General features: G+C 42.1%; 1 protein-coding gene across 3 annotated transcripts in view; it reads left to right on the top strand.

Annotated features, from left to right (window-relative positions):
• Positions 1-25222, top strand: part of cdk14 (cyclin-dependent kinase 14) — a 222456-nt gene that overhangs the window by 164327 nt on the left and 32907 nt on the right. For all 3 annotated transcript variants that reach the window (XM_039619836.1, XM_031742665.2, XM_039619838.1), the window contains 2 exons: positions 1895-2034; positions 7808-7958. In XM_039619836.1, the coding sequence (XP_039475770.1) occupies positions 1895-2034; positions 7808-7923 (256 nt within the window). In that variant the 3' untranslated portion in view covers positions 7924-7958. The remainder of the gene's footprint in view (positions 1-1894; positions 2035-7807; positions 7959-25222) is intronic.

Genomic DNA, 25222 nt, shown 5'->3' with positions numbered 1-25222 from the left:
TGTCCTGGTTTCCCAACACTAGACGTGGACTTTGTTACACCAACATCTGAGCTGGTGTGGCTTCAGTTACATGTCGTTCACTCATATGTGGTAGATATGTAAGTAAAATTCATATGTATGTATTGTAGCCAGTAGGGATGGAGTATAGAGCAGCGGTCCCCAACCCCCGGGGCACGGACCGGTGCTAGTCCGTCCATTCAGGCCTGTGAGACAGCAATTGGCCTGATTATTTTTTCTTCCTTTTAGAGACTAAAAAACCCAAAAACAAAGTATGTTGAAATTAAAGCAGACACAATGGTCTATAGTGACTGCTGAGGAAACATGATATCCCCTCAGTAACTATAATCAGTTAGGATGGAAACAATAAAAGACTGAAGCTGGAAATGGAGAATAATGACTCGACAGTTGTGTCTGAGGTTGGGCTTGAAATGTTCCCGTCTCATTCGGATCTGTACATTTGTCTCATCGTGCTGACATCAGGTATCAGAATCAACACCTGAAGCTCATTTTCATTCAGTTTAGATGTCACACACTTGTCACAGTACTGGGTCTGCGCCCAGTTCCTAGTGATCGTAGCCCTTCCTCCCTGTTCCCATGTCCGCTCTGTGATTTTCCTGTATCCCACGAGTCGCTGCGTTCCCTCAGTCTCCCCAGTTGCTGTGTAAAGCTTGTGTGTCCTGAGTCTGAGTTTCGGTCTGTGTGTTTCCTAGTTTTAGTTTCCCGAGTCCAGTTTAGGTTCTAGTTCCTGTATGAGGGTTTTTTTGTAGAGTTAATTTCATATGGAGAGTGTTTCCAGTGAATAAAGCTGCACTTTGAGTTTAATCGTCCATCATTTGGGTCCTTCCTCCTGCCTGCCACACAGCAAAACACGACACCTGGATGCTTTCTGTTTAATGAAGCGCTTAGATTAACCTGTTTGTGGTATATTGTCTGCTTGAGCTTCCAAAATATTAAATAGTTGCACAAAATCTTGGCTGTTACCTCTTCCATCTTAATCCTAATGTTATCATTTGGCTCTAAAACAGAAAACCATAGAACAGCAGGCCTTAATCTATCGGTACACTTTCACACACTGTCTGGTTTGTCTTCAAAGTTTTCAGTAAAGTTACGCCCAGTATGAGAAAGAGGCTTGTAGAGGCCCTGATGGACTTCATTAACTTTATCTCTGCTTCTGTTCTGAGTGGCGTTGATGAGTTGAACAGAGATTTATCCTCCCTGCATCTCTCCGCTGATAAGTTGAGTCGAGATCCCCTCTGAGAGTCATGGGAGTGGCTGTCAGAGTGCTAGAGTAGGGAGTCAGCCACGAGAAACCCAGAGAACATGACAGGCGTTCTGAGTACTGCGAGCGTGGGGCCGGTGAGCAGCGCAGAATAACATCATGTTTATTTAATGCAGTAGATGCCTAATTACTGACTGGATTTGTTGCTATTCGCTTATTTTCAATCTTTCCTCTCCCTCTGCGCTGCTAGCTGGGCTGGTTCAGGAGTTCAGTGACTCCCAGTTCGAACACACACACACACAGACACACACACAGTCGGCGCCTGTCTGAGCTCTTTCTTTAATGAGGCCTTTCATTGTTTCTCACGGTGACCCAGTCAACATGTATGATTCAGACTCAAAAGAAAAAGGTGTGAGCTTTTGCATGTGTGCGTTTCTTAGATGTGTTTTTCCTCTCGAGTCAGCAAACCTTCAGCATAATTAAACCGCTTGCTTTTTGTTGTCAGCAGCTCTGTGAATTGGAGAAAGTTGCTCTGTCAGTGTTTAGAACAAACTGACTGTATTTTACTTGGATGCCTTTACTGCCTGTTTCCAATGAATATATCTCCAGATATACTGTTCACGTGTCTTTTCGATGTCACTCTGGTGTCTGACTATGTGTAACTGTGTGTTTAAGGTTGGGCTATGTGGACCATGCTGAGGAGTTGGCCTCCAAGTTCCTCCAGTGCTTCCCAAAGAACCGGCTGTCAGCTCAGGCAGCACTGAACCATGAATACTTCAGCAACCTTCCTCCACGGCTCTGGGAGCTGCAGGACAGTACGTAACACATCATCATTGCCTGCAGTGTCGCAGCCATTTGCCACCATGTATTAAAATTCAGTGCTGATAGAGACCGCTGAGATCCTGCCCACACCCAAGGAAAAGCCAGTTCAAGGCTCTCTGCTGACTTTGTGTCCTTTTCAATTCTGTCTGCTCACTAAAGAAATAAAAAGTGTGAACAAGCTTCTGTTTGGCTGCATGAACTACTGACAGGCTGAGGAAGTCTGAAATAAAATGATCTGGAAAGCTGAGATCCTTCTGAGATCCTTGGTGATTACTGTACATCCAAATGATGCGTTAACACAGTTGCCATATTGTTAATGGGGGATGTGTATGCAGGCAGAGGTCTGTGCTCAATTAAAACATCCTCATGAATCAGTTCAAGTCATGACTGTCCATTATTGTCTTCTAATTTATCTTTTGGAAACATACACACACAGAAAAAATCCAATACAGGCTATGAAACACATACAGACACATGTGAGTCACTTAAATTTGAAGGGACATGCTTTTATTTCTTCCACCTGACATAAGCAAGTGTCTGTCAGTCACGTGATATTAAATCAAATCACTGTTATATATCAAATTAAACTCTAAAAAACAACAGCACAGCTGGACGATGTTATTCTTTGTTGTTTAGTTTTAATATATTTCGTTGGGCGCAAAGGTTTTATAAAAGAATAATTTAGAACCTGTATTCAAACCCCTGAACAAGATGGCGGTGCAGAGATGGAAGTCTGGATGCAGCAGTAAGATTTAGCAAACTTTTACTTAGTATGTGTGCCCGAGTATTTATCACTGAAATCCAATTATCCAAATGTTTCTTTAGTCAGCCAACACGTCTGACAGAGTGGGGCTTGTGTTAGCATGTAGTGTGGATAATTCAACAAACTGTATGTTTGTACAGAAGCCCGCTAACATATAGCTAGCATTAGCATCAGCTCCCGAGAGCTATGAGGCAAATCCATTGCAATGTTCTGAAAATAACAGGAAGTTAATTGTTGTAGTTTGAACCACTGAACTTAATCATTAACAGCGTGTTCTGCAGAACTTGCTCTCGGTGACAATTAGCACATTTCAAAATGCTCTGCATTGAATTGCTGCATTTTGCATCAGACATCACATTTATGCTTGGAGTCATAACTCAATTCTGAGCAGACGTTATACACACAATGCTTTAATTTTTTTCTATCTGACTGTGAAAATGAACTGCAAGGACGAAGACACTCCTTATAACCCCACAGCCCAGCTGCAGCTGTCTCAGACAGCTTAATGATGCTTGTATTTATGCCGAGTTAGTCAAATGCAAGAATATAGTATATATTTGTACACATTAGAACAATATAGTGCAGTATTCTATTAGTGCGGAATGGAAAATATCAATGACTGTGCAAAAGAACAGCACATAATAGTAGGAAGGCTCTCAGTACTGAATAGTGCAGTATAGTACAGGATGTGATGAAAAGGAAAATGTCTGGTGGGGAGTGTGGGCGGTTAGTGAAGCTTGTCCAAAAAGCTCAGCTGCAGTTTGCACAGAACTTGTCTTTGACAGTGTGAGCCCGGGGTGCACGAAACCATACGCATGCCAACAAACCACAAGTCTCCTGACCTGATACGCCACCTTTGGTTCTTGGTCACTCATTAGCAGTGTCGGCTCAATTTCATACGCCAGTTGAAAGTGTTAGGTCAGTGTTGGTCCATCGCAGATGCACAGAAATGCAAGTGGACAGAAAACAGAAAACCTAAACCACACAGTGGTCCGGACCCAGAGAATTTTATGGACTGCGAGGCAGCACTGAGGAGTGCTGAATGCTCAATTAAGTTATTAATTAATTAATTAAACACAGTAAAAATATTAACAGTTACACAGACGCGATGATGCAGTGGTTAGCACCATGTGGGTTTGTGTGTGTGTGTGTGCCCATTTCCCCTCTTCTGATGTGGCTTTGCTTCCATTATTATTGCAGGTCAGGTTGATCGGTGACTTCAGGTGCAGGTGTGTGTTTATTACGTGTCTGTCACCTCTGTGTGTCTCTTACTTGTTGCCAAGGCCAAGGCTCTCTCTTGGAAGCTTCTGAAGAGTAGAAAAGGATGTTTTTGCCTTGCCCTGTTTTTGTTTTTTTGGTTTCTTCAGTTCACGTAGATCGTAGTCGTCTCTCTCTCTGCCTGTAAAGAAGGCAGCCAGCAACCACCTGTGTGGATGCCGATGAGACAGTAGGCCCAGCTGGACCTCTGCTGTCCACTGCCATACGCTCAGTTTGATTTTTCCTCTTGTTATTTGCCCAGAGAGAGCATGTCAAGGCTCTCTGTAAAGAAGCCCCAGCTTTTGACGCATCTTCATTTTACAAGCTCGTGTATTTTGGGTGCAGCAGTCAGAGGCTTTAGGCAAAGCTTCACAGTTAGACTACATTTCAATTAATCCTACAGAAATGCTTGAAAGTATGTCAGAGATGACTGCCTATCCATATTGTCTGACAAGCTACAGATACATGTGTAAATCCCTTACGCTGTAATTCATTAGTAGTGTGAAAAGCCTGCTCAGCAGACCTGAGTGTGCCACCACTGACGCGCTGGTTATTTTAATGAGAGAACTGCATTTTTAATTCCCCCCGATTAGGATTTTTCAGTATTATTAATCCTGTTATCAGCACCCAGCAGGTTGTCGTGTCTGAAAAGAATCAGAAGGCAGCGGTCAGTGAGAGAGAGGAAAGAGATGGCTCGGTTTGATTTTTGTATGCTCGCTTTATCTCTCTCTTTTCGGCATGCAAGTGTGCCACAGGAGAAGCAGCGGCGCAAACTGAGGGAAGAATGGGAGCAAATTAAAACAGTTTAGAAAATGAGGACAGGAGTGGATAAGCAGTAAAATGATATCTCGCCATTGTGGGGGAAGGATGTGTCAAAATTATGCAAATGAGGAGTGAGGGTGAGATAAAGAAGTGGCTAATTACTCCAGCTGTGAGTATTTGGCTACGACTGCAGCATGGTGATTGTGTTGTTTGGCAGAAACAGGAGCCAATGGGAACGGTCCGCCGGAAGCATGCTGCACTGCCGTGTAGTTAAAATAACCCAAATGAAAGATATACTGACTTTTATAATGACAAACACGCCAAAGGAAAGTCAAGGAAATGTCTCGTGTTCTCCCTGACGAACAATGTGTTTTCTATGGTCAACTGTGCGCTCTATTATCCTGTGTATTATGGATTTATTCAGACAATAGCCAGACAGATTACAGCGAACAATGAAAGAATTACTGAGACAATGGAGCTCCCGAGGTTGCTGTTAACTGTGCGGATTGCCTTGTGACATTTTTAATTTGATTTGAGTGAGAGTGTGTGGGTGTCTGGCAGTGCATGGAGAAAGAGCAAAGGCCTTTGGATAAGAAAATACAAGTCCCCTCTCTCAGGCCTGGATGTGGAACAGACATTAAAGTATTGAGACACAGCAGTTGTCCTCCAGTTCCACTGCTCTCTTGGCAAAAGTCTGTGACTATTTCAGAGTCAGAGATGAAGATGTGTTCTCCTCACAATGGACAGCGTCGATTCATTTTCCACCCCCAGAGGAATTTGGTTAAAAATGCAGCTTTTTAATCTTATTGTTTTCCAGACAAGGAGCCAAAGGAGCTTCAAAGATGGAGGATCCCCACGCTGATTTACATTTTTTTTAACCAAAAATTAAACATGCTAATGCTCTTCAACCAGTTTGAAAACCCTGACGTTGTTTGCTCTTCTTCTGTTTTCATCTCACATCCCCCCAAATTCACTTGATGATTAATAATCATCTGCCTCGCTGTGCAGTTTAGGCGTCACAACTGCAAACAATGGTCACCGTTCCTTCTTCTGTTTGGACTGAATCCAGGGAAGGCATTCCTATTAATTCCTTTGTATAGAAATGAGCTGTAATTCAGCTGAGGGCTCAACAGGGGTCAGTCCATCCATCCATTCTCTTCCACTTATCTAAAAGCTTGGAGTGGGTGGAGCCTATCCCAGCTCAGGGGTCAGTCAGTAGTAGTAAATAAAGCTAAAGAGCTAAATTAACCCCCTACTTTTTGTAGCTTTCTCAAACACAGCATTGATAATGTGTCTGAAGTGAAAAAAAGGAAGACTTGGTCATTTCATGCTGATTGGTCAGTGACATAATTCGGTGGTACTCCATTTCCAAGCGGTATCGGTTGTCTTCATCCCTTTAGTCAAAAACGTTATGAACATTCCCACAAGAAACTGCCTAGGAGGCTTAAGGGAAGACTCGGTCGTCACAGTGTAACACAACGTTTTTCAATTTCAGGGATACCAGTCTGTCCAGTCAGGATGTAAACACAGGCCAGTGGGAATCCATTTGACCTGCTTTGAAAGTGGACAACAATCGAAAAGAGAATGTTTCTGAGGTGGTCACCACAGACCTTTGCTCTCTCTTTTTCTCCAGCTTTGCAATCTGTTCACGTCCTGTTACTGTTGATAGCAGGAGGTTGTACTTGCACCTAATTCAGGTTGCACAGGTTGTCCAGTTGTTCCAGGACTGCACATCCATCCATGACACCTCAAGTGGGTGTGCTGCGTCTAACACGCCAGTCCCAAGATCATGGAGGAGACACCAGGAGACAGACCTGCAGAGGGCCATAGAAGGCCAGCATCCTCTGACCTGCTAAAGCCCCACAAAATAAGCCCCACAGGCTACTCATGTGTGCTGTCAGAAACAGACTCCATGAGGGTGGCATGAGGTCCTGGTGTCCTTTAGTGGGACCTGTGCTCGCAGACCAGAGCCGTGCAGCTGGACTGGTGTGAGTATTGGCAGGTCTGGAACTCGTGGCCCTTCTCTTCACAGATGAGAGCAAGTTTACACTGAGCATGTGTGACAGAATGAAGGAGTCTGGAGGAAAACATTATGTGACCTCAACCAGAATGAGTGGTTTGGCTGTGGGTAACTGGTGGTCTGACAATGCAAGTACTTGAAGAAGTTCACAGACCTGCAGGACCCTGACTGCTGTTGGGCACCAGGATCCTGGCGCAGTGGACCCTGGGTTCTTCCAGGTGTAGGACAGTTTTTGACAATTATTGTTGAGCTATTTTGTTCACAACAAATTACAGAGTGTATATCAGTAAACATATTCATTTTTGAGAGTTCCTGGATATTTAGAAGATTACACTACGCTGACAACTGCAAAGACAGGCTGGAGTAGTGCATTTTTCCAGTATCTAAAGATATTGGTGTAAGTGTGTTACTGCCTCTTATGGTACATTTTAGAATGGTTTATTTTCTTTCTGCAGTGTGTCTATACTCCTCCATCCCAAAGTCAACAGTATAACTTTCACACATTCAACACAACTCACACAATTGTGTCATTTTTGTTTTACAACATTTATTAAAACCTTAACAAGATCAGTGAGGACGTGTGTTTTAAAAGGCATTAGCTCTGTTGACTAAGTTATGAGTCTCTGCAAGTTGAAACTCATAGTGTATAGAAATGAACTCAAACTAAGGTTAGCAAACCAGTGGTATTAATTGTGAAACGTATTTCTGTCATTTGCTGAACTGATTGTGTTATCACTGGAATGGTCATTTTAAAACTGAAATGAGCTGTGCCATATACGAAGCAATTTAAAGATCCAGTTCCTCCCGACACAAATATTAAAGCACTGAAAACTCTCGCTGCAAATAAATATTCAAATATTCACTTTTTAATAAGCATCTCTATCTTCAACAACTCACTTGGAAATGTTCTTCTTGCTGTCAGCCTACATACTTCTAATCCGTTCGCGTCCTCTTCCCCCTGCAGTGTCTTCTATCTTCACCGTACCAAATGTCAAGCTGCAGACAGAGAGCGGGGACAGCATACAGGTGTGTGCACGAAGGAACAGTCATGGAAAGGCATCCTCTGGCAGCAAACACTGACCTGAGGCAGCATCCTGCACACGACTGCCTGACAGGTACGCGCTCATTAGCATGCAAGAGTCGCATGCAAACAGTATGCTGCAGCAGAAGCAGCATGGAGTAACACACTCTCACAAGAATAACATGGAACATGCAGAGACAAGGTGAAACTTTAATGATCTGGATATTTTCATGTGCTATATTGCTTGTGTAGTATGTGAAGTAGTACTTGTTTGTGTATTATGTGAATTTGGATAGAGTAGTGTGTTCTCAAATCGAACACGGTCACTTGATCTCTGATTACAACTGCAACGCTTTGCTGGGATTGTCATGCTAGCTACGGCATTTTGTGAATATCTACGACTTGCTGTTCCTCTGAACACACATAATATTTAATCACTCTACACAGATTAACATCATAAACACAAAGTCTGTAGTCTTACTCGGTAATCTGTAGTCTAACCTGAAATACCTGAAAAAAATCCTGCGCTGTTAGCTAAGTAGCTAAGTAGCTGGGGTAAGGCGTGCACAGCATCCCACAGGCAGCCGCTGCTTTGGGGATATGCTATGAAGTTAATGTTTTCTAACAAGACATGTGGAACAAGTGCTTATGGTTGTGTTTTATCACACAGTTATATCTTTATATTATCAAATATGGTTTCAGTTTATTCTTTTGTGCATACAGTGTGGCCGTATAGAGGCTAACTAGCTAAACAGTAGCAACACCATTTCTAAAGCCTAGATGTTTACTCTCAGTTCATGCCCTGTTAATATATTCTGCATATTTATCTGTCCATATATATACATATGTTTGTATATTCGTTATATATGTGACACATGCAAGGCCCTAATGTTGTTGGATCATTGATTTTACCAAATGCTAATGCTGTAGTGGGATTTATTTATCACTCATGCTCCTATTATTGAGTCTAACCATATTTGTACAGCTTTAGTTTTTTATAAGACTAATCAGTCAATTTTCTTATAAATACAAGAAGAAAATCAAACAGTGATGTAATGGAAAATATTGTCTATTAGAACACAAAAATGTCAAACAACATGAAAGTCATTAGCGATTCCCTCGCACAGTTCTCTGTCTGACACTGATCTGCATCCTGCCGACCACCACAGCCTTTCTTTTAACACCGAAGCCATGAGATCTGTGCCGCCTGCACTAAAGCAAAGAATCCAGTAATAGATGGAGGAATGGCTTTGAGTGGGCGAAGAGGGTGTCCCATTCTTTAGAGACGGGGGTTCTCTTTCAGGGCTCAGATAAAGCGCCACTATTTGCATGTAATAAGAGGTGCAGAGGCCAGGCATGGGGATAATAGTTGGCCTAATGATGGAGCAACACAGGGCCACAACAGTGCACTGTGGACCAGATTAGATCTATAATTGCTGACAGGTGCATATATGTAGCAGAGGCAGCAGATCCTTAACTAACTCGTCACTAACTTTCTCCAGTGTTTCATTTCTTGATGTTTCCTCGAAAAAGGTTTGATACAAAGTAGATGTATTTACTATTGTAGTGATTTTGTGTGTGTGTGCCCTGATCTGGGGCTAATGGCTTTCTCTCTCTCGCTGTGTGTGTGCGTGCACGTGCACATGTGGAGGGTGGAAGTCACCCCACCGAGAGCGCTGTGTCCTCTCAGCTGCTGCATTTACATTGAAATCAGCCTCTTTGTCCAAGCGGGCCTAAAGCCTGGCAGGCTGGGAGAGCTGCACTGATAGCAGCCTAATCCCTGTGCACACATTCCCATTAATACACTGACAAATTACACCAACACATGCACACGGCTATTTATACTTCCCCTCAAATGTAACTCATGCACCAGTATAACGCTACAATATAGCACTAAACAGCCATACACTATAGAATATGATAGTGTTTACTATCGTTCTTTTTAATGGTGAATGTGAGTGTCACTGTGCTGCTCTGGGCTTTCCAAACTGCTGTTTGTGAGAGCAAAGTGCAGGATTTCAGTACTGTGAAGTTGTGTTTACTGATTGTAAATAAATGACAGTGGTTTGGTTAAATATTAAAACAAAACTTAGGACCATACTTCCTTAGATTTGAGGGACTCACAAAACATAGAAGGATTAATTGAATAAAAAATTCCATTCCAGGTTCCATTAAGTGGCCATTTCAATCCTCTAATGTGTCGTGGTCCATCCATCCAGCCACAATACTTTTCATCCCAGAGCGGCTTTGTGAAGATGCACACAAAGTGTCGTTTGACGCCAGCACAGGGACGCATCAGCTGCTGCAAAACTGTTTGCAGATAGATAACGACGCTCCGTTAAAGAGCGCTAAAGGTCAGATTAGGACACTTTGCTTTTTGTCTGTTTGTTCTTGGCTAGGCTAGCATACGAAAAGCCAAAAGCTGGGTGTCGGCACCCAGAACTGTTTGGATACGTGCGTGAATAAAAATAAAAAATACATTTATCCAGTGAATTTAAATGTGGTGTGAAGTGGAGCCTTACAAGCATGACTTCCTTTACAATTACACCTACTGTGTATCTGAGAGAGTGAGAACAGCTCTGTTTACACAGATATATAGCATCAGCAGTTAATAGTTTTTTAAGGTTGGCTACAATTAAATGGATTTTACGTTTCAGTTTTGCTTAATATTGCATTTATACCACAGACAGCATACTGAGATGTACTCAAAGAATGAGCGTAAATTCTTGAATGTAATATGCACATGAATATGTACAGACCTGCTCCTGAAGCTTTTCTGCTAAAATCAGAGGTAAAAGAGGTGAGGAGAAGGGAGACAGGGGAAGGGCAGCGCGATCGAGCGAATAAAGGCTAGATGGAAGCAGTGGCTTGCGGGAGCAAGGCTGAATTTCTTTTTGTTGAGGCAGAGTTGTATTATTTATAGGAGGTGGTGGAGGCAGGCCGCTTCAGACAGAGCAGAGCAAAGAAGGCGAGCAGCCCCCTTTCTCTTTTGTGGGTCTATTCCCAGTGGGCAGGCTTTGTGCTGGCTGGATGGCTGCCTTTGAGGAAACCCAGGCAGCTATTGAGCTGAGAGTGAAGGCCGGACCCGACTCGCCCGCACTGAGACACAGCAGCGCTACAGCTCTACAATGTCTGTCACTGCTATGGCCGGGGAGCAAAAGAAAAGGATGGAGACAGAGTGACAGAGGATGGGGGAATAGTGGGAGTGTTTGATTTTGGCAGGGAGGGAAGAAAGAAATGGTGTTTTTGTGGTGGGAAAGGAGAAAAGCTGAAAGTGATGGAAGGGCAGAAAAAATGGAGGCGGGGTGGAGAAGAGAAGAAATAAGGGAAAGGTCTCCTTTACAGTACTGCAATACATTCATCTATGTTTATTCATGATTCTGCATTATTCACGAGATTAGCTGATGCAACTTGGTGCCGAGCGTAGGCAACGGCTCCCCCATCAATCCGCTCGGTGACCACACAGTTCAACTCCGAGTCCCAACAAGTGGGAGACAGCTGCCCTGTCTCTGAGCTTCAACACACTTCACTTTAGGCAAGGGTATGTGAAGAATTGGATGGAGCATGCTCACAGTCAGAATACATAACAAAGCATGAAACATTGATTCAATCGGGGAGCGAAAAGCAACATGAAAGAGGTCAATTCAACGGCTTGGTGCCTCAGTCCAAACAAGAACTTAGTTGGTTTTATTGTGAAGAGCAATCAGCCGAGGTTTGTAGCGTCGTTCCAGTTTCACATTAAGAAGCTGATTTATGTCATTACTCAACAATCATCTCGACAACTGCACGTAATGCAAAATAGGTGGATCATACTTGGAGCCCCATAACGTCTTTCAGCTCATTGTTTTGGTTTTACAGCTGAGCAGCAGCAGGTACTGTTTAAACTGAGAAAAAATGAAAATAGAATTTAACAGCTACCTTTTTAAAGTGGTGGAGACCAAAAAAGTGCTACAAGAGGTTAAAGATGGAGCGTTTAGTTGCTATGCTGCACCAAATGCATCTTCTGCTTGTACAACTTAGGCTAACAATTAAAGATTTGTCAGATTTGTTGAGCTTCTGGTGTTTTATCAAGGTACAATAATACTATAATAGTTCTTTAAAAGGCCGTTTTGGTGTCATCGTTGTCCAAAAAAATTGTAAATGGTTATATATTTTTTTCTGTTTTTCCAAATCGGACGCTACATCTGAGTTCATAGCAGAAGCTGAGGTTACCTTGCATTTGATCTGCTCCTCAAATGATTTCAAATGGCTAACTAACTTGTCAGCATCAGTAGCTTTAGCTTCATCTAGACCTGTTAGCATCTGAGCGTTAGGTGCAGAGCAGCATCACAGATGATCTCGCTGATGTTGAACATGTTGCTGTTGTAAGATCATGTTTCCATCACCTCAGGATCAGAGCCAATCATGTACCAGTTCACCTTCCAGTTTATTTCACTGAACAAAATTTGCTGAATGTGCTTTCAAGAAAATCCTTAATGAATCAGAGCGAACAGGAAACAGATATTTTTGTCAGGGATGCGGGGAAGTGGGACACAAACGCAGGACGCTAGAATGAATGCAGTGTGTTTATTTACAGTGAGGTAAATAACGATACGCCAACGAATCCCCGTGCGCGCTCCAGGTGAGTGAGCATGCCCAATTCCCGTGCTGTATCTTCTCTCAGTGTCCGTGTCCATGTACCCTGTGCTCGCTGCCCTCTCGTTTCCGCAGTCCTCCTGGAAAATTCGCAGAGGCAGTCATTAGTACATCTACAATTTGCGGCAGACTCACACTCACTACAGACAGTTTGCTGGGAAACTGATGGGAAATCAGTCAACGATCCAGCGTCAACCAGAGCTCAGCCACTCTCCTAAGTAGCTCCCCAGATGGGGCTGATCAGCAGCAGGTGTGTGCCATCATCCTCCTCAGGTGTGGCCGGCCTCCCAGCAGGACATACTCACCAGGCCTGGTGTCCCAGGAAAACCAGGACACCAACGCACACCCACACACACATACACCAGTAAAAAGGGAAACAAGGGACAACAGCACCATACATAGACATGGCATTATGCTGCATTATGGACACACACAGACGTGTGAGTAGTCAGTCCTGTTATGCCTTTTAGAAGTCAGCTGTGTGCTTGGCGCAATATAAATTCTCATCTGGGTGGTGACAAAAACTGGCAGGTGCACAGAGGTTGGCATCACCCTCACACTCTGATGATATTTACCTCGCTCGGATCCGAGCGGAATCCCAGACACGGAAAGTCCCAGCTTAAATTCTTTGACAGGGAGTCATAAAGAAATGTTTCCACCTCTGTGTCGGTGTTTAGTCATAGTCACAGGGAGCCCACCAAAGTGAAGACAAGCTGACCAAAAGAAACAAAAGTTCTTGCATTTAGTTCCTACTACATGTATCTCAGATATCCAGTTTCTGTGTGAGGTTCAGTGGAAAACTATAGAAAAACAGAACTGGTGGCTACTAGAAGATCAATGTCATTACAGCTCAGTGTTGAATTAAAGGAATAACCAGTATAACCACATGTAAGGGTTCATTCATATCGCTGAGATGCGCTGGACAATTGAAGTCATGTTGATGAGTGCTGTTCTCTGCTCTTCTGCCGGTCACCTGGCCAGACTTCACACAACGCAGCAGTCTTTGTACGCTGTGTCTGTGCAGTGAGCCATCACAGGTCGGCGACAGGACACTCTGGCCCTGGAGCATCACTGTGTCACTTTGAAGATAACAGCTGCAGGCAAAGCCGGACTTTAGTGTCCAAAATGTAGAGGTGCCAGCTATTTATCTCACTGCATACACACACACACGCTCGCTGTAGCCTAAGGTATCATCTCAGAGACCGTGCCGCGTGTCTTTTTTTGGGAAGAGGATAAAAATGCAGGAAACCTTCATAGATGTACAGGCATTTCACTTGAAAGTAAAAGCACTATTTGTCCCCTGGTGTGATCCTACCATGATGTCTGTCTGCTAAAGCCATCACTGTCCAAAACGTACAAAGTCAACAGGACAGAAAGAGAATATTTTTGGCTCTGTAGCAGGAAGGACTAGATTTGTGCGGTCCACAAAACGACCTGTCAGAAAGTTTTTCTAGGTAGAGGACAAAGTGATTTAAAGTATATTCCTGCTGTGAGCCTGAGGGGGGGAAATAGGAGGTGTGGGGAGGAAGGATAACCAGAGGCATAGCCTTGAGAAATGGAGAGCCTTCAGTCAAATCAGCCTAGTTTTACTCTCCCACTGCTTCTTATAACCATACAGGTTCAATGCCTGCCAGTTATGTGGGCTTTCACTTCATCCTCTCCTCGTGGAAAAAGCTGAAGGCTCTGCAGCTCTGCACTACTTGTTCCAATGTGTTTGCACTCACTTCCCCGTGCTGTTGATTTTATATAATACCATTTACCTGCTGCTTTTATGACCTTTTAACATATATGTCATTAAACCTAATGCTCTTCAGTCTCTCAGGAGTTAAATCAAAGTGTGGCGCTCCTGTGTTTTCTTCATGTTTCCATCTTACCACAGTGCTGCTGGAGGTAAAAACAATGGTGTGTGTACATGTATATATCACTTCAAACATTTCAACCAAAAATGGTTTTGATGACACCGTATGAAATTGAGGCTACTGAATATTTATGTAGCACTTTTTTCTGTTTTGCCCTTGGTGGATGGTTTCTGAGGATTCGTCTCATAGCCAGGGGTATGTACAGAGGGGGCTACGCATCTGTATTCAGGTGACGCCTCGTGCAGACTGCACACGAGCCTGAAAATCAGACCCACTGTTTTCTTCACTGGTTCTCGTTCTCTGTGCCCCAGCAGTATGTAACCTAACCCTAACAATAAGTTCAAAAAGTTGGTTTTGGATGGTTTGTTGTTGATCAGTAAGTGATACATGTAATCAGCCAAACCTGATGAGTTTTTTCTGTTTTTGAATAGAAACATATTTAATATTTAAAGGTTTAAATATCCTTTCTCCCTGTTTGTGCAATTCATGTGCAAGACAGATGTGCAGAGGCTATGGTTGTTGGTCACTGTTATCCTGTTTTTAATAGACTAGAGCATATGTTCAGTCTGTTGTTATGCTCTCTTCCACAGCATGTCTTTATCCTGTCTTCCTCCCCTTACCCCAACCGGTCGCAGCAGATGGCCCCGCCCCTCCCTGAGCCTGGTTCTGCCGGAGGTTTCTTCCTGTTAAAAGGGAGTTTTTCCTTCCCACTGTCACAAAGTGCTTGCTCATAGGGGGTCATATGATTGGTGGGTTTTCTCTGGATGTATTATATTATATATATTATCGCCTCGAGGCGAGTGTTGTTGTGATTTGGCGCTGTATTAATAAAACTGAATTGAATTGAATTGAATTGTTGTGTTATAATGTCCACTGAGTTACCCAGAGTAGCTCTTGTGAAGTTAATAACTGTAATAACTTGGGCTCCATATTTTGAAGCTTCAACATTAACATTTTGGCTTTGTTGATTTATTTATTCATTTATTTATTGGGGGGGGGCCAAATTTGGCTTCCGTCCATCTGCCTCATGGTTCTTACACGTGTTGTGCTATATGGAGCTCTTCAAAACCATGTCTCTCACTGCCGTTGTTTGTACTGACAACATACAGGCGTGAGTGGAATGATGTATGAGGGATTTTAAATATCACGTTACTTCTGACGTCTTCTTCGATGTCAGATGAGGTCAAACTTTCATAAAATGTCTTTTATCTTTAAAACTTTGCTTAATATTCTCCTGCCTTTTTATTGGCAACGTTTTAGAAATGACACACATTGTAGTTTGCATCCAAATATCATGTCACTTGACTTCATTTAAAGAATTGTAAGGAGAAAAGAATGAGCTGGATGTTTAGGTAGAGATACAATTTAACAGGTACACATATAATAAAAACGGTCTATTACACAGATATGGCCATGTGATTCCATCATGATACCACCAGTATCTCAGCAATGTATCATGATGATATTAATCATTAGCCAATCGTGACATAATTATAATACGGTACACTGTACGTATATATTTTGTATCAAGGGGGAAGCTATTACAACTCTGTAAACAAACATTACTAATAATGTGTATTCATGTATGTTCTGGTGTAATTCCACTGAACAACGACACTCTTTGATCATCCAATCGCTTTTTAGATTCAAAAACTGCATTTTAGCACATATTCACCTTTCTCTCTTCAACAACAAATGAGAACCTGATATGTCAAAATAATAGGACAGAAGTTTAATGAATGTTTTGCAGAGGTGCCAAAGAAGTACCCTTTTCATTTCAGCAAAAAAGGTGCATCTCTCCATGTCTCAGTTTTTTTCCCCGTCTCCTCCTCTTCCCTCGACCATATGGCTTCCCCTAATGAGCGTTGCACATGTACCTCCTTCCTTTTTTGCCTCTCCAAAAAGAAAAGAAAAAGCAATTCCTTCTTATGTGGTGAAGCCAACAGCTCTTCTACAGCAGCAGATCTTGAGCTGCTCATCTCAGCTGAGTGAATTAGAGTCAAATAAAGCATGCTAATGAATTTAACTTTGTCAGTCTGCCATTTGAAACACTGAGGAATAATGAGCTGAGCTCAGACTCATACAAACGGGAACGACACAAATTTTTATGCGTGTACTTTTTGTACGTTGCCTCTGTCTTTTCATCACAACCTTTGATTACGGTGGCACACTTTCTGAGTGGAAATGATCAGTTTTTGTCATCAGAATTTAGTCGATTCGTTTATTTGGAATGACTCCGGTTTTTATTACTGTTGGGTACATGGCATGGATTAGCTTCACTACAAACCTAAAGTGGACCTTCAAGCAAGTGAGCGTCTGTAAATATTGCACTCATCAAAGAACAACACCAAAAACACACTAAAATTTAATTTAGGGAGTGTAACAGAAGTATTGCATTAACAGTTTACGAGTCACAGCCATTTCCCCGGTCAGAACCAGCTCTGGTCCAGTTTCAAAACAAATCTCGTCTCCAGGTTCATAACAGGACATTGCAATGACACCAATGACATTAGTGATATTATGGAGGATAAATCCAACTTTTTTACTCTCTTTGTATCAAACCCTGTGACGCTAAGCATGGTCTGGCATCTTTAAAGAGGCAATCTGGTCTAGTTTTGCTATTTGGGTGTTATCATATTCATCTGAAATAAAGCGGAACACTTATAAAGGAGGTTACTGGGGTTAATGACAGCTATTTAAAGCACTCAACAATCAACCATCAAATCCAGAGTTTGCTTATAGTCTGATTTAGGAATCAGAAGCTTTCTGGTTATGTTTGGAAAAGATGTTGGTTGTCATGGTGTCACCTTCTGTTTAGTAATTGACTAATTTCTTGGTTGTTTGCAACTTGACAGGCCTAAAGATACACTGCTTCATCATTATTTTTGATACTAATGATACTAATCGTAATTTACAAAAAGAAGTCACCTCCTGCTGGCCGTCATAGGGATTGCAGGTATAAAGCAGTTAGCACTGACGTCACTTTTCAGAACAGGCGGCTACTTTCAACTTATTTCATACAAGTTTGTGGTTAAATGTAAATCCACAAGTTATGTCTCAAGTTGCCAGATATTTTCTTTCCTACTCCACATTTCACTACAAGATCTTACATGTATACAGATACTGTAATCAAGAATTGCTTTAAAACTAAATTTGCCTCTATTTGCCCGCTATTGAATTTATAATTCACGCAATGTCTTGACGAAATGCTTGAAGTAACAAACCTCAGCTACCCAAAACATGTTGTGTTTTTAGCTTTGCGCTGGTGTCATACCTTGGACCACTCATCAAGTGTTTTTGTACATTGTACGAAAAGAAATTATTGCACATGACAGTTAACAATTTGAAATGGGAAATATAGCCTTAATTTACTTCTGGAACATGCAGAATTCAAATTCCAAACTTTGGCCATCACTTTGTTCATACAGACTGAAATGCATATCCACATGTATGCACACATGATCATTATGAGCAAAACTATGCTGGTTCTCCAAAGAACATTTTTTGCGCAAATGTGATTTTCCCTCCAAAACTTGTCCATCACCTATTTTCCAAAACTGGACATATTTAAAATCAGTTTGAAGAGGAAGTATTGCGAGGACAGTAAAGCTTTTGTCCAGTGGGGTCGACTGAACGCTGTGCTTTTGAGGGTTGAGGCACATAATCAGACATGAACTATGCTAGCCAAAGTAGAAAAGTAGGGGGCAGAGTTCTTAGGAACTTCACACAGAAGAAGAACAGACAGTCCTGGAACAGTCGGCCTCACCGAGCCCCGATCAGAGCTTCAGTGCCTCAATCTCGAATTACATGAAGAAAGAGAAGCCACTGAGACACTAAAACCACAGATGAGCTGTGGAAACTTCTCCAAAATACTGAACAAACCACTTGCCAAGTACTGATTGGCCTTGTCTTAAAGAGTCTATGGGATCGTTTTTCTTCATTGCTTTAAAATTTAAAAGCAACTTAGGTTCATATAAGATAATATTATAAACATATATCAGATATCTTGTTTGGTACAAAGAGTGTAAAAAGTTCTGTGAATCAGTCCATAAAAAGAAAGAAAATAAAGACATCTAATGTCCAATTAGATGCCCTGAAAGCTTCCATTCAGGGCTGAGCACAATTGATGTTACTTGGAACAGCTGACCTTGTGAGATCTAAGGGAAACTGTCACAGTGTTCAGTACAAACAGGTGTTAAGTCAGCGTTGGACCTATAGGATCGTCCACTTCAAGCTTTCTGGAGGACTCAACGGGAACACATTTGCATAGGTTGAAAACCCCTCTCCACAGACTCTGCGTAGACAGTTAACTATGCAAACAGATACAACAGCTGTACTTACGCTTTAGCATTAAGCATCAACCCTATCCTATTGGAATGTCTACTTTTGGTGGTCTTTTTTCAGTATTTCCAAGACTAAGCAATCAGGAAACAAAGAAAACAGTCAGTCTGTCACAGAAAACTGTTTATATTATTTTCAAAAAGGTTGTGCTTTTTGTTGAAACATGAAGCTAGGGTTCAGAGCTTTATGATAACTTGGACCTCTGAGGGTTCACTTTGCTCCTGTGGTCTGAAGTTATTGCATATAAACTGTAGCTGATAGCATTTTTATGTAGCTTAAAAAGCTTTCAACCACGCCACAGTCCTCATCAGCAAGCTAACTTGCTCATTGCTGTAGTTTATGTTTCAACAGCCTTGAATCAAATCTCAGGGCTTATTTGACTTTATTTCTGATTCAGCATAACTATATGTGTTTTATTACCCTGAATTTGCAGTTGGGACTTTCCCGTGATGGACTCAATTTTCTTTTCCACTCTGACGTAAATAAAAATGTGTGGGAAGCTCTGAAAAAGTTTAGGTATACTTTGGTATAAAATGGACACATTTAATGATATTTCAGCACAAAAAATTGGCGCTTTAGTCTAAAAAAAAGCAAAGTCATTCTTCAACGTCTCATGCTGGTTGCTGGCTCTAGTATGAGGGTCTTGTGAGTGCTGGACAGCACCGGAGCGTTTTTCCCAGCGTTCTTCACTGAACCGAGGCAGGAAGTCAGCAGGAAACTGACTTGATGCGAATTGGACACGACTCACAAATTATACACTCGCAGGGGAGTCTCCATGTTAACAGCACACTGCAGCCCTATATATGAGCAAATGGCTTGGAAACACTGGGCCCAGTATACGTGAGCCCACACTGCAGGGGAAGAGGGCAGCAAGAAATGAATGCCCATGTATGAAAGGGGGGAGTGTTACGTTTCCCTGCCATTCGGCCTGTTTAGAGAAACTGCAAGGAAATATTATGATTATTAAGAGCCTTTTGAAGTTGCATTGAGTTGACCTGCCCCCGCAGTGAGATAAGTATACCTATTCTGCTGGCAGGATAGGTCAGCCTTCACTTTCTGACATGTTGATGAAAATTAAACGTTGGATCTGTGAAAGGCATGTTTTTAATCATTACGGCCACACGTCTGGTCGACCTCAAGAAGCTTTAAGCAAAATAAATAATGTGAAGCAGTACACGTTTCCATCAGCTACTTACCTGCCGTCCTCTGTTTACTCAAAAGGACCATGACATTCAGCGCTGGCCTCGAGTTGCCCTTTCAGTGTAACATGTTCTTACCCAAACCCGCCTCCCAGCATGGGCACCTAACTATCTGATCCAGGAGCAGCCTGACATTGCAGAGCTTTATCGTGGCCGTGCAGCGCTGTGGTGCTGGCTGGTATAACGCATGCTGTGTCTGGCTGGCTCTGCTGCTGCAACGCATTCCTTCCAAAAGGAAGGAACGCATTCCTCCCTCATCGCTCTGCTCTCCTTCTTCTTGAACTCTCTCCATTGTAATCACTAGCTTGCCTCATAAATGATTTTGAGATACTTTAGGAAACTTTAGACTAACTACTGCTGTTTGTCAAGATGTTATTTCAGGCTATAATCGAAAGAACATTGGTATCTCCGTCTGCAGGAAAGTTGTATTATGTTTGGCAATAGGTTTGATTCAGAGACCTCCCCAGCTTTCCACTTGCATGAAAACCATAAGGTGGGGAGATGCTGTGGTGACAAGGTGATAGGAGGACTTGAGTTGGAGGTGGGTTGCAAAACAGCTTGCATATGGGCAGCAGCAAAGGTGGGCAGGGAAAGGCAGCTTAAAGATAGTAGAATTGGAAGCGAGTGTGGTTTAATTTGATGCAAACCATATCATTTTTTGCATTTCTTGTGGGGAATTGGAATGACATCACCTTACAGTTTCATGACCTTCATGCTCTGTTTTTACTGCAAGTTTATGGGGAATTTGTTGCTCTCTGCAGACTTACTCAGCAACAACTGTGCCAAAACATTAACACTGATAGCTGTGATGAACATTATTAATATAACCTTTAATGTTAATAACCTAAACATAACAAGCATGTTATTTAGTGCCCTGATGTCTGGTTCGATATGATTCTACATTATGTGTTCTCCTGCAAGCCAGACTTAAAGGATCAGGTCACCTTTATTGCAAAACCTCATTCTTTGTTTTTCTCCTTGGCCTTAGCCATGTGTAGTCATGCAGATGGTTTTGATTTCATTTCCCAGAGTTCTAAGAAATCGGCCTCTCCACTCTGCACCCCAATAAATTCCTGTGTAGTGAAACTAAATGTCTATTAAAATGGGTGGTTCAAAGAATATGCATCAAGAATGTAATATTTTCAGTGTCTGAAATGGTTTAACCCTGTTTTGGGACCAAGTCATCATAGATACATAGTAACTCTAACCCTAACCCCATGTTTTGAAGAAAACTAAAATTACTTACATCTTGTGAATGTGATGTCTTGAGAACAAGGCAACCATAGGTGTGTCTGTCAGGAGGCTGAGGAGTACTACTGGTGGTTGCAGACATTGGGTGTTTGTGGTCCATATTATCTATTTGGACAAGTGTGCCTACCATGACCTCTATGAGAGCCCACGCAGTTCTGTCCATTGGGGAAAACTATCTATCATGGAATCAAGCTCTGCTCCACAAGCATTTGGACTGAAAGTCTCAGATTATGTTGTTGGGTCAGGTCTAGAGATGGCACGATACCACTTTTTTATGTCCGATACCGATACCGATATCATAAATTTGGATATCTGCCGATACCGATATGAATCCGATATAGTGTTTTTTAATCAATAAAACTGTTTTTTTTAATATCTTGCTGCATTTTGTATAAGTTCATACTCAAGTTTAAATAAACAACAACACTAAAGCTATTCTGTTATACCTGTATGTAAAAAATACACTGCACTCAAAATATTTCATAGTTCAGCAACACTGATCAATCTAATAAACTTAAACCTGCTCCATCCTCCCTATTCTGGTATTTTAAAGAGTACTTAGCAGAAATATTAAGCAACCTAACTAATAGGGTTTCAAACTCCCAGCAAAAAAAAATAGGAACCACCCCCACCCTCCACCTGATGATGCTTAATCGATGTAATCAACTTTAATTTGATGCAGGGTGGAAAAAAAAATGCACAGAAATAAATTATTTTTCAAGAATAATTAAATAGATTCAACATCTTTCTTCAACAGAATTGCAGACTGCACAGATGGTTCTTCCCAAAGGAAAAAGTATTATAGCTTACTAGGGTATATTAGACCTAACAGTTACTATATACAGTAATGGACTTCTATACATTTTACATCAGATTAAAACTTTGGTTGTAAGATTCAGATAATTATTTATTAAAAGCTAGACATTTTAAATGAGAATAAGAAAGAAAAGTATGTCTTTGTGCCCCCTTTTCCCTGTTCATGCCCTATCGGCCCCCCTGGCTAAACTTTGCTAGATCCGCCCCTGCACAGTTACCAGCCGTCAGCTACGTAGAAAAGGATCCTGGTGTAGAAAGTAATATTAAATACATTCTAACAACAGCTTATCAAGCTTAAACGTGCTGCTGTTGTTCAGCCGCTGGTTTCCTCTTTCTGGTGCAAAGTGGACCAAAAACAAAGAAGAGAGACGGACTCCCGACAGAAAAGCAGATCAGCTGATCATTGATCAGTTTTATTGATTGAAGCAGCAGCAGGAGAGGAGAGAGAGAGTCAGTCGCTCTATATATCGGTTGTTAAGCTTAACATGGGAACGCTTTACAAACATTCAGAGATGAACTTACACACTTGCTTTACTTCTCTCTGGGATAACTTCCTCGGAGATGAAATGCTGGTTTGGTAGCGAGGCTACAAATACACACAGCCGCTCTATCACATGACATACTGCTGCAACGTGCTACGGTTATGAGCCGAGTTACGCCGTGTCGCAAGTTTTGTGAGGTGCTTTTTTGATATTTAATGGATCGGATTACATTTTTTATTTCTCACCGATATCCGATCCAGTAATTTACGTCAGTATCAGACCGGTACCCGATATGTAATATCAGATCGGTCCATCTCTAGTCAGGTCTCCTCTACATAACTGGAAAAGCTTATCCATATAATCTGTGAGCATTTTAAGGAATCCACCCAGCTTAGCTTCAGTGTCAGTTGCAGTGTTGTTAAGACATATCTCTGAGATTTATGAGGAAAAAAAGTTCCAAGGCGCCAAAGAAGCCATTAGAGGCAAGTGCGAAACACTGTACTTAAATATTATGCAAGAACACATAGAGTCATAGTCACATAGACTATGCTAATTGCTACCATGATGGATTCAAATATGTTCTATACTGCAGCTTTCTGTTAAGCAGCCCTGTGGTCTGCGTGGGTTTAGTACAGTCTCTGAGGCCAGAGGTTTCCTGGCAAAGACTCCCTCTGCCTGATTCTTTCTGGGCTAAATAGAAGCCAGCACCTCCCCGTGGCCCTCTCCATGTCTTCCCATGCCCCAGCCAGTCTGCCCTGTAATGGGTTCACTCTCCCATACAATCCTTTCACTCCTCAATGCACTGAATATCCTTTTTGCTGCCTTTCTCTTTGACCGACAGCCCCCTCCCAACCCACTACCCCAACCCACCACCCCAATCCCCTCCCAACCCCCACTCACCCCTCTCTCTATCCCTTTAGGAGTGTGTCCATGAGTTTAAAAGAAAAGGAGGAGGGGGGGCTGATGTGTTTCTCAGCGGCCAGTCTTGTCTGATGCGGTGAGGCCATCTCTCTCCCACGGAGAACATGTTATGTTGGACTTTGTCTCGGTGAGCTTCATACTGAGCCCTTTGCTCTTCTAACAGAGGCTGAACTGGGTTATAAAGTTATACCTGCTTTTGACTTGAGAGTGTGAGTGCCTTTGAACAGCAACATGTGTAAACTTTGCAAGACATGGTTCCCGCTCTGTCAGTTCTGACATGTTCTAAACAAAGCAACAAAACAGCAGCGCTTCACATTTTAGGCTTTATACATTCCAGAATCCTTCCTGCGTATTTATGCATTGCACTTCTTCCCCCTGTTGGCAAAACTATGAAACATTTTGTCATTTTGAAAGAGCTTATCCTTTCTTCTGCACCATTCCTCTGCCTAATGTATGCATGTGACTGGGTGAAATGGTTGAACACAGCACGGTGAGCTACAGAAAGAAGACGGAGGATTGCAAGGAAGCTGTTGCATTATTCATCGTGTTGGATAAGGTTTAATTAAAAGTGCTGCTTGGCATTGTGAGGGGAATGAATGTGTGTTTTGCCTCGCCTGTCGCTGCCTCATTCACGTTCTCCATGCTTGACTTATCAAAGCAGCCCCTTGGTCCCTCCCTTTTTGCCAGTAGAAGTTAGCATAATGCCGCAGCCCCGAACCTTGTGATTACTGGGAGAGAGGACGGGCGGCACGGAGCTTCACTGCAGCAAGTGCTGGCTTTGTAAAGAATTCCTCTGGTAAAAATGGAGAATAGAGCAGGATGTTTTGGTGTGCCCATGGTGTGCTTCTCTCTAAGAAACCAGAGTAGTGATATTTGCATTTGGATAATATCGGCGTGTTTGTTTCTATACACTTTAAGAGCCTGTGAATCTGCGGATTACTCAATACATGCCTACAACCCTCCGTGCAGGTTTCCATCCTAATCGTAGTTGTATGCATGCTACTTTCATGAGTAAAGGGTTGTTGGCATCAACGGCTAACAGAGGTGAACTCTTGGCCTGCCCCCAACTACACACACCAAACACGTGTCTGTAGTACACCTACCAACCGACCACTATCAAGGCTGGCCACAGTTTTTTGAGAATTTTCAAAGAATCTTCAGCCATTGAAGTAAAAACAGTTACATGTAGTACCTCATTATTACCAGAGCAGAGCTGTTTCTGTTCTGGGTCATGAACCAAGATTTGAACTGTTTGCACCAATGAAAAAAAATGTGATGGTCAAAAGGTGGTTCTACCAAAATAGTTTTTATGAAGCACAAACCAGGAAATCTCTAATATAATCAGGAAGTCTCTCTCTCTCTCTCAGTATTGACCCTCATCAGATAGTCCAGAGTTTCACTGTTATTTTTTATTTCAGCTGTAAAACCAACAAGACTGTTAGCAATAACCTCACAGCAGTGTCTTTAAACCAAGATGGTGGAAATTGGTGATTTGTTGGTCTCCTTGTCCAATAAATCCATTAAAAATATGGTGTTTCAGTATTTTGTTATGTGATTTTTTTTATGTACGTTTTTAAAAGTGGACCCGGAAAACTGTGGTTACTGCATTCATAAACAGGCAAGCACCCACACAAGAAAATGTCATTTATATATATGTAGGGGACGATATCGAGATGGCACTATGAGTTTGGGTAGCATGCTCAGCAACCATACGATTAAGAGCTGTATAAATTATATAGGCTGTACAATTGGCATCACTGGGTATGCATTTCTTTAAGAGACTGCTTAAAGAACATCTGCGATGCTAAATCTAGCATTGTAGATCATCAACATCTGTAACTACAGTTCAAATGA

This window comes from Oreochromis aureus, linkage group 11, assembly GCF_013358895.1.
Source record: "Oreochromis aureus strain Israel breed Guangdong linkage group 11, ZZ_aureus, whole genome shotgun sequence".
In the NCBI taxonomy this organism is placed as follows: Eukaryota; Metazoa; Chordata; class Actinopteri; order Cichliformes; family Cichlidae; genus Oreochromis; species Oreochromis aureus.
The sequence above is the reverse complement of the archived record's forward strand: the minus strand, read 5'-3'. Positions and strand labels throughout refer to the sequence as shown.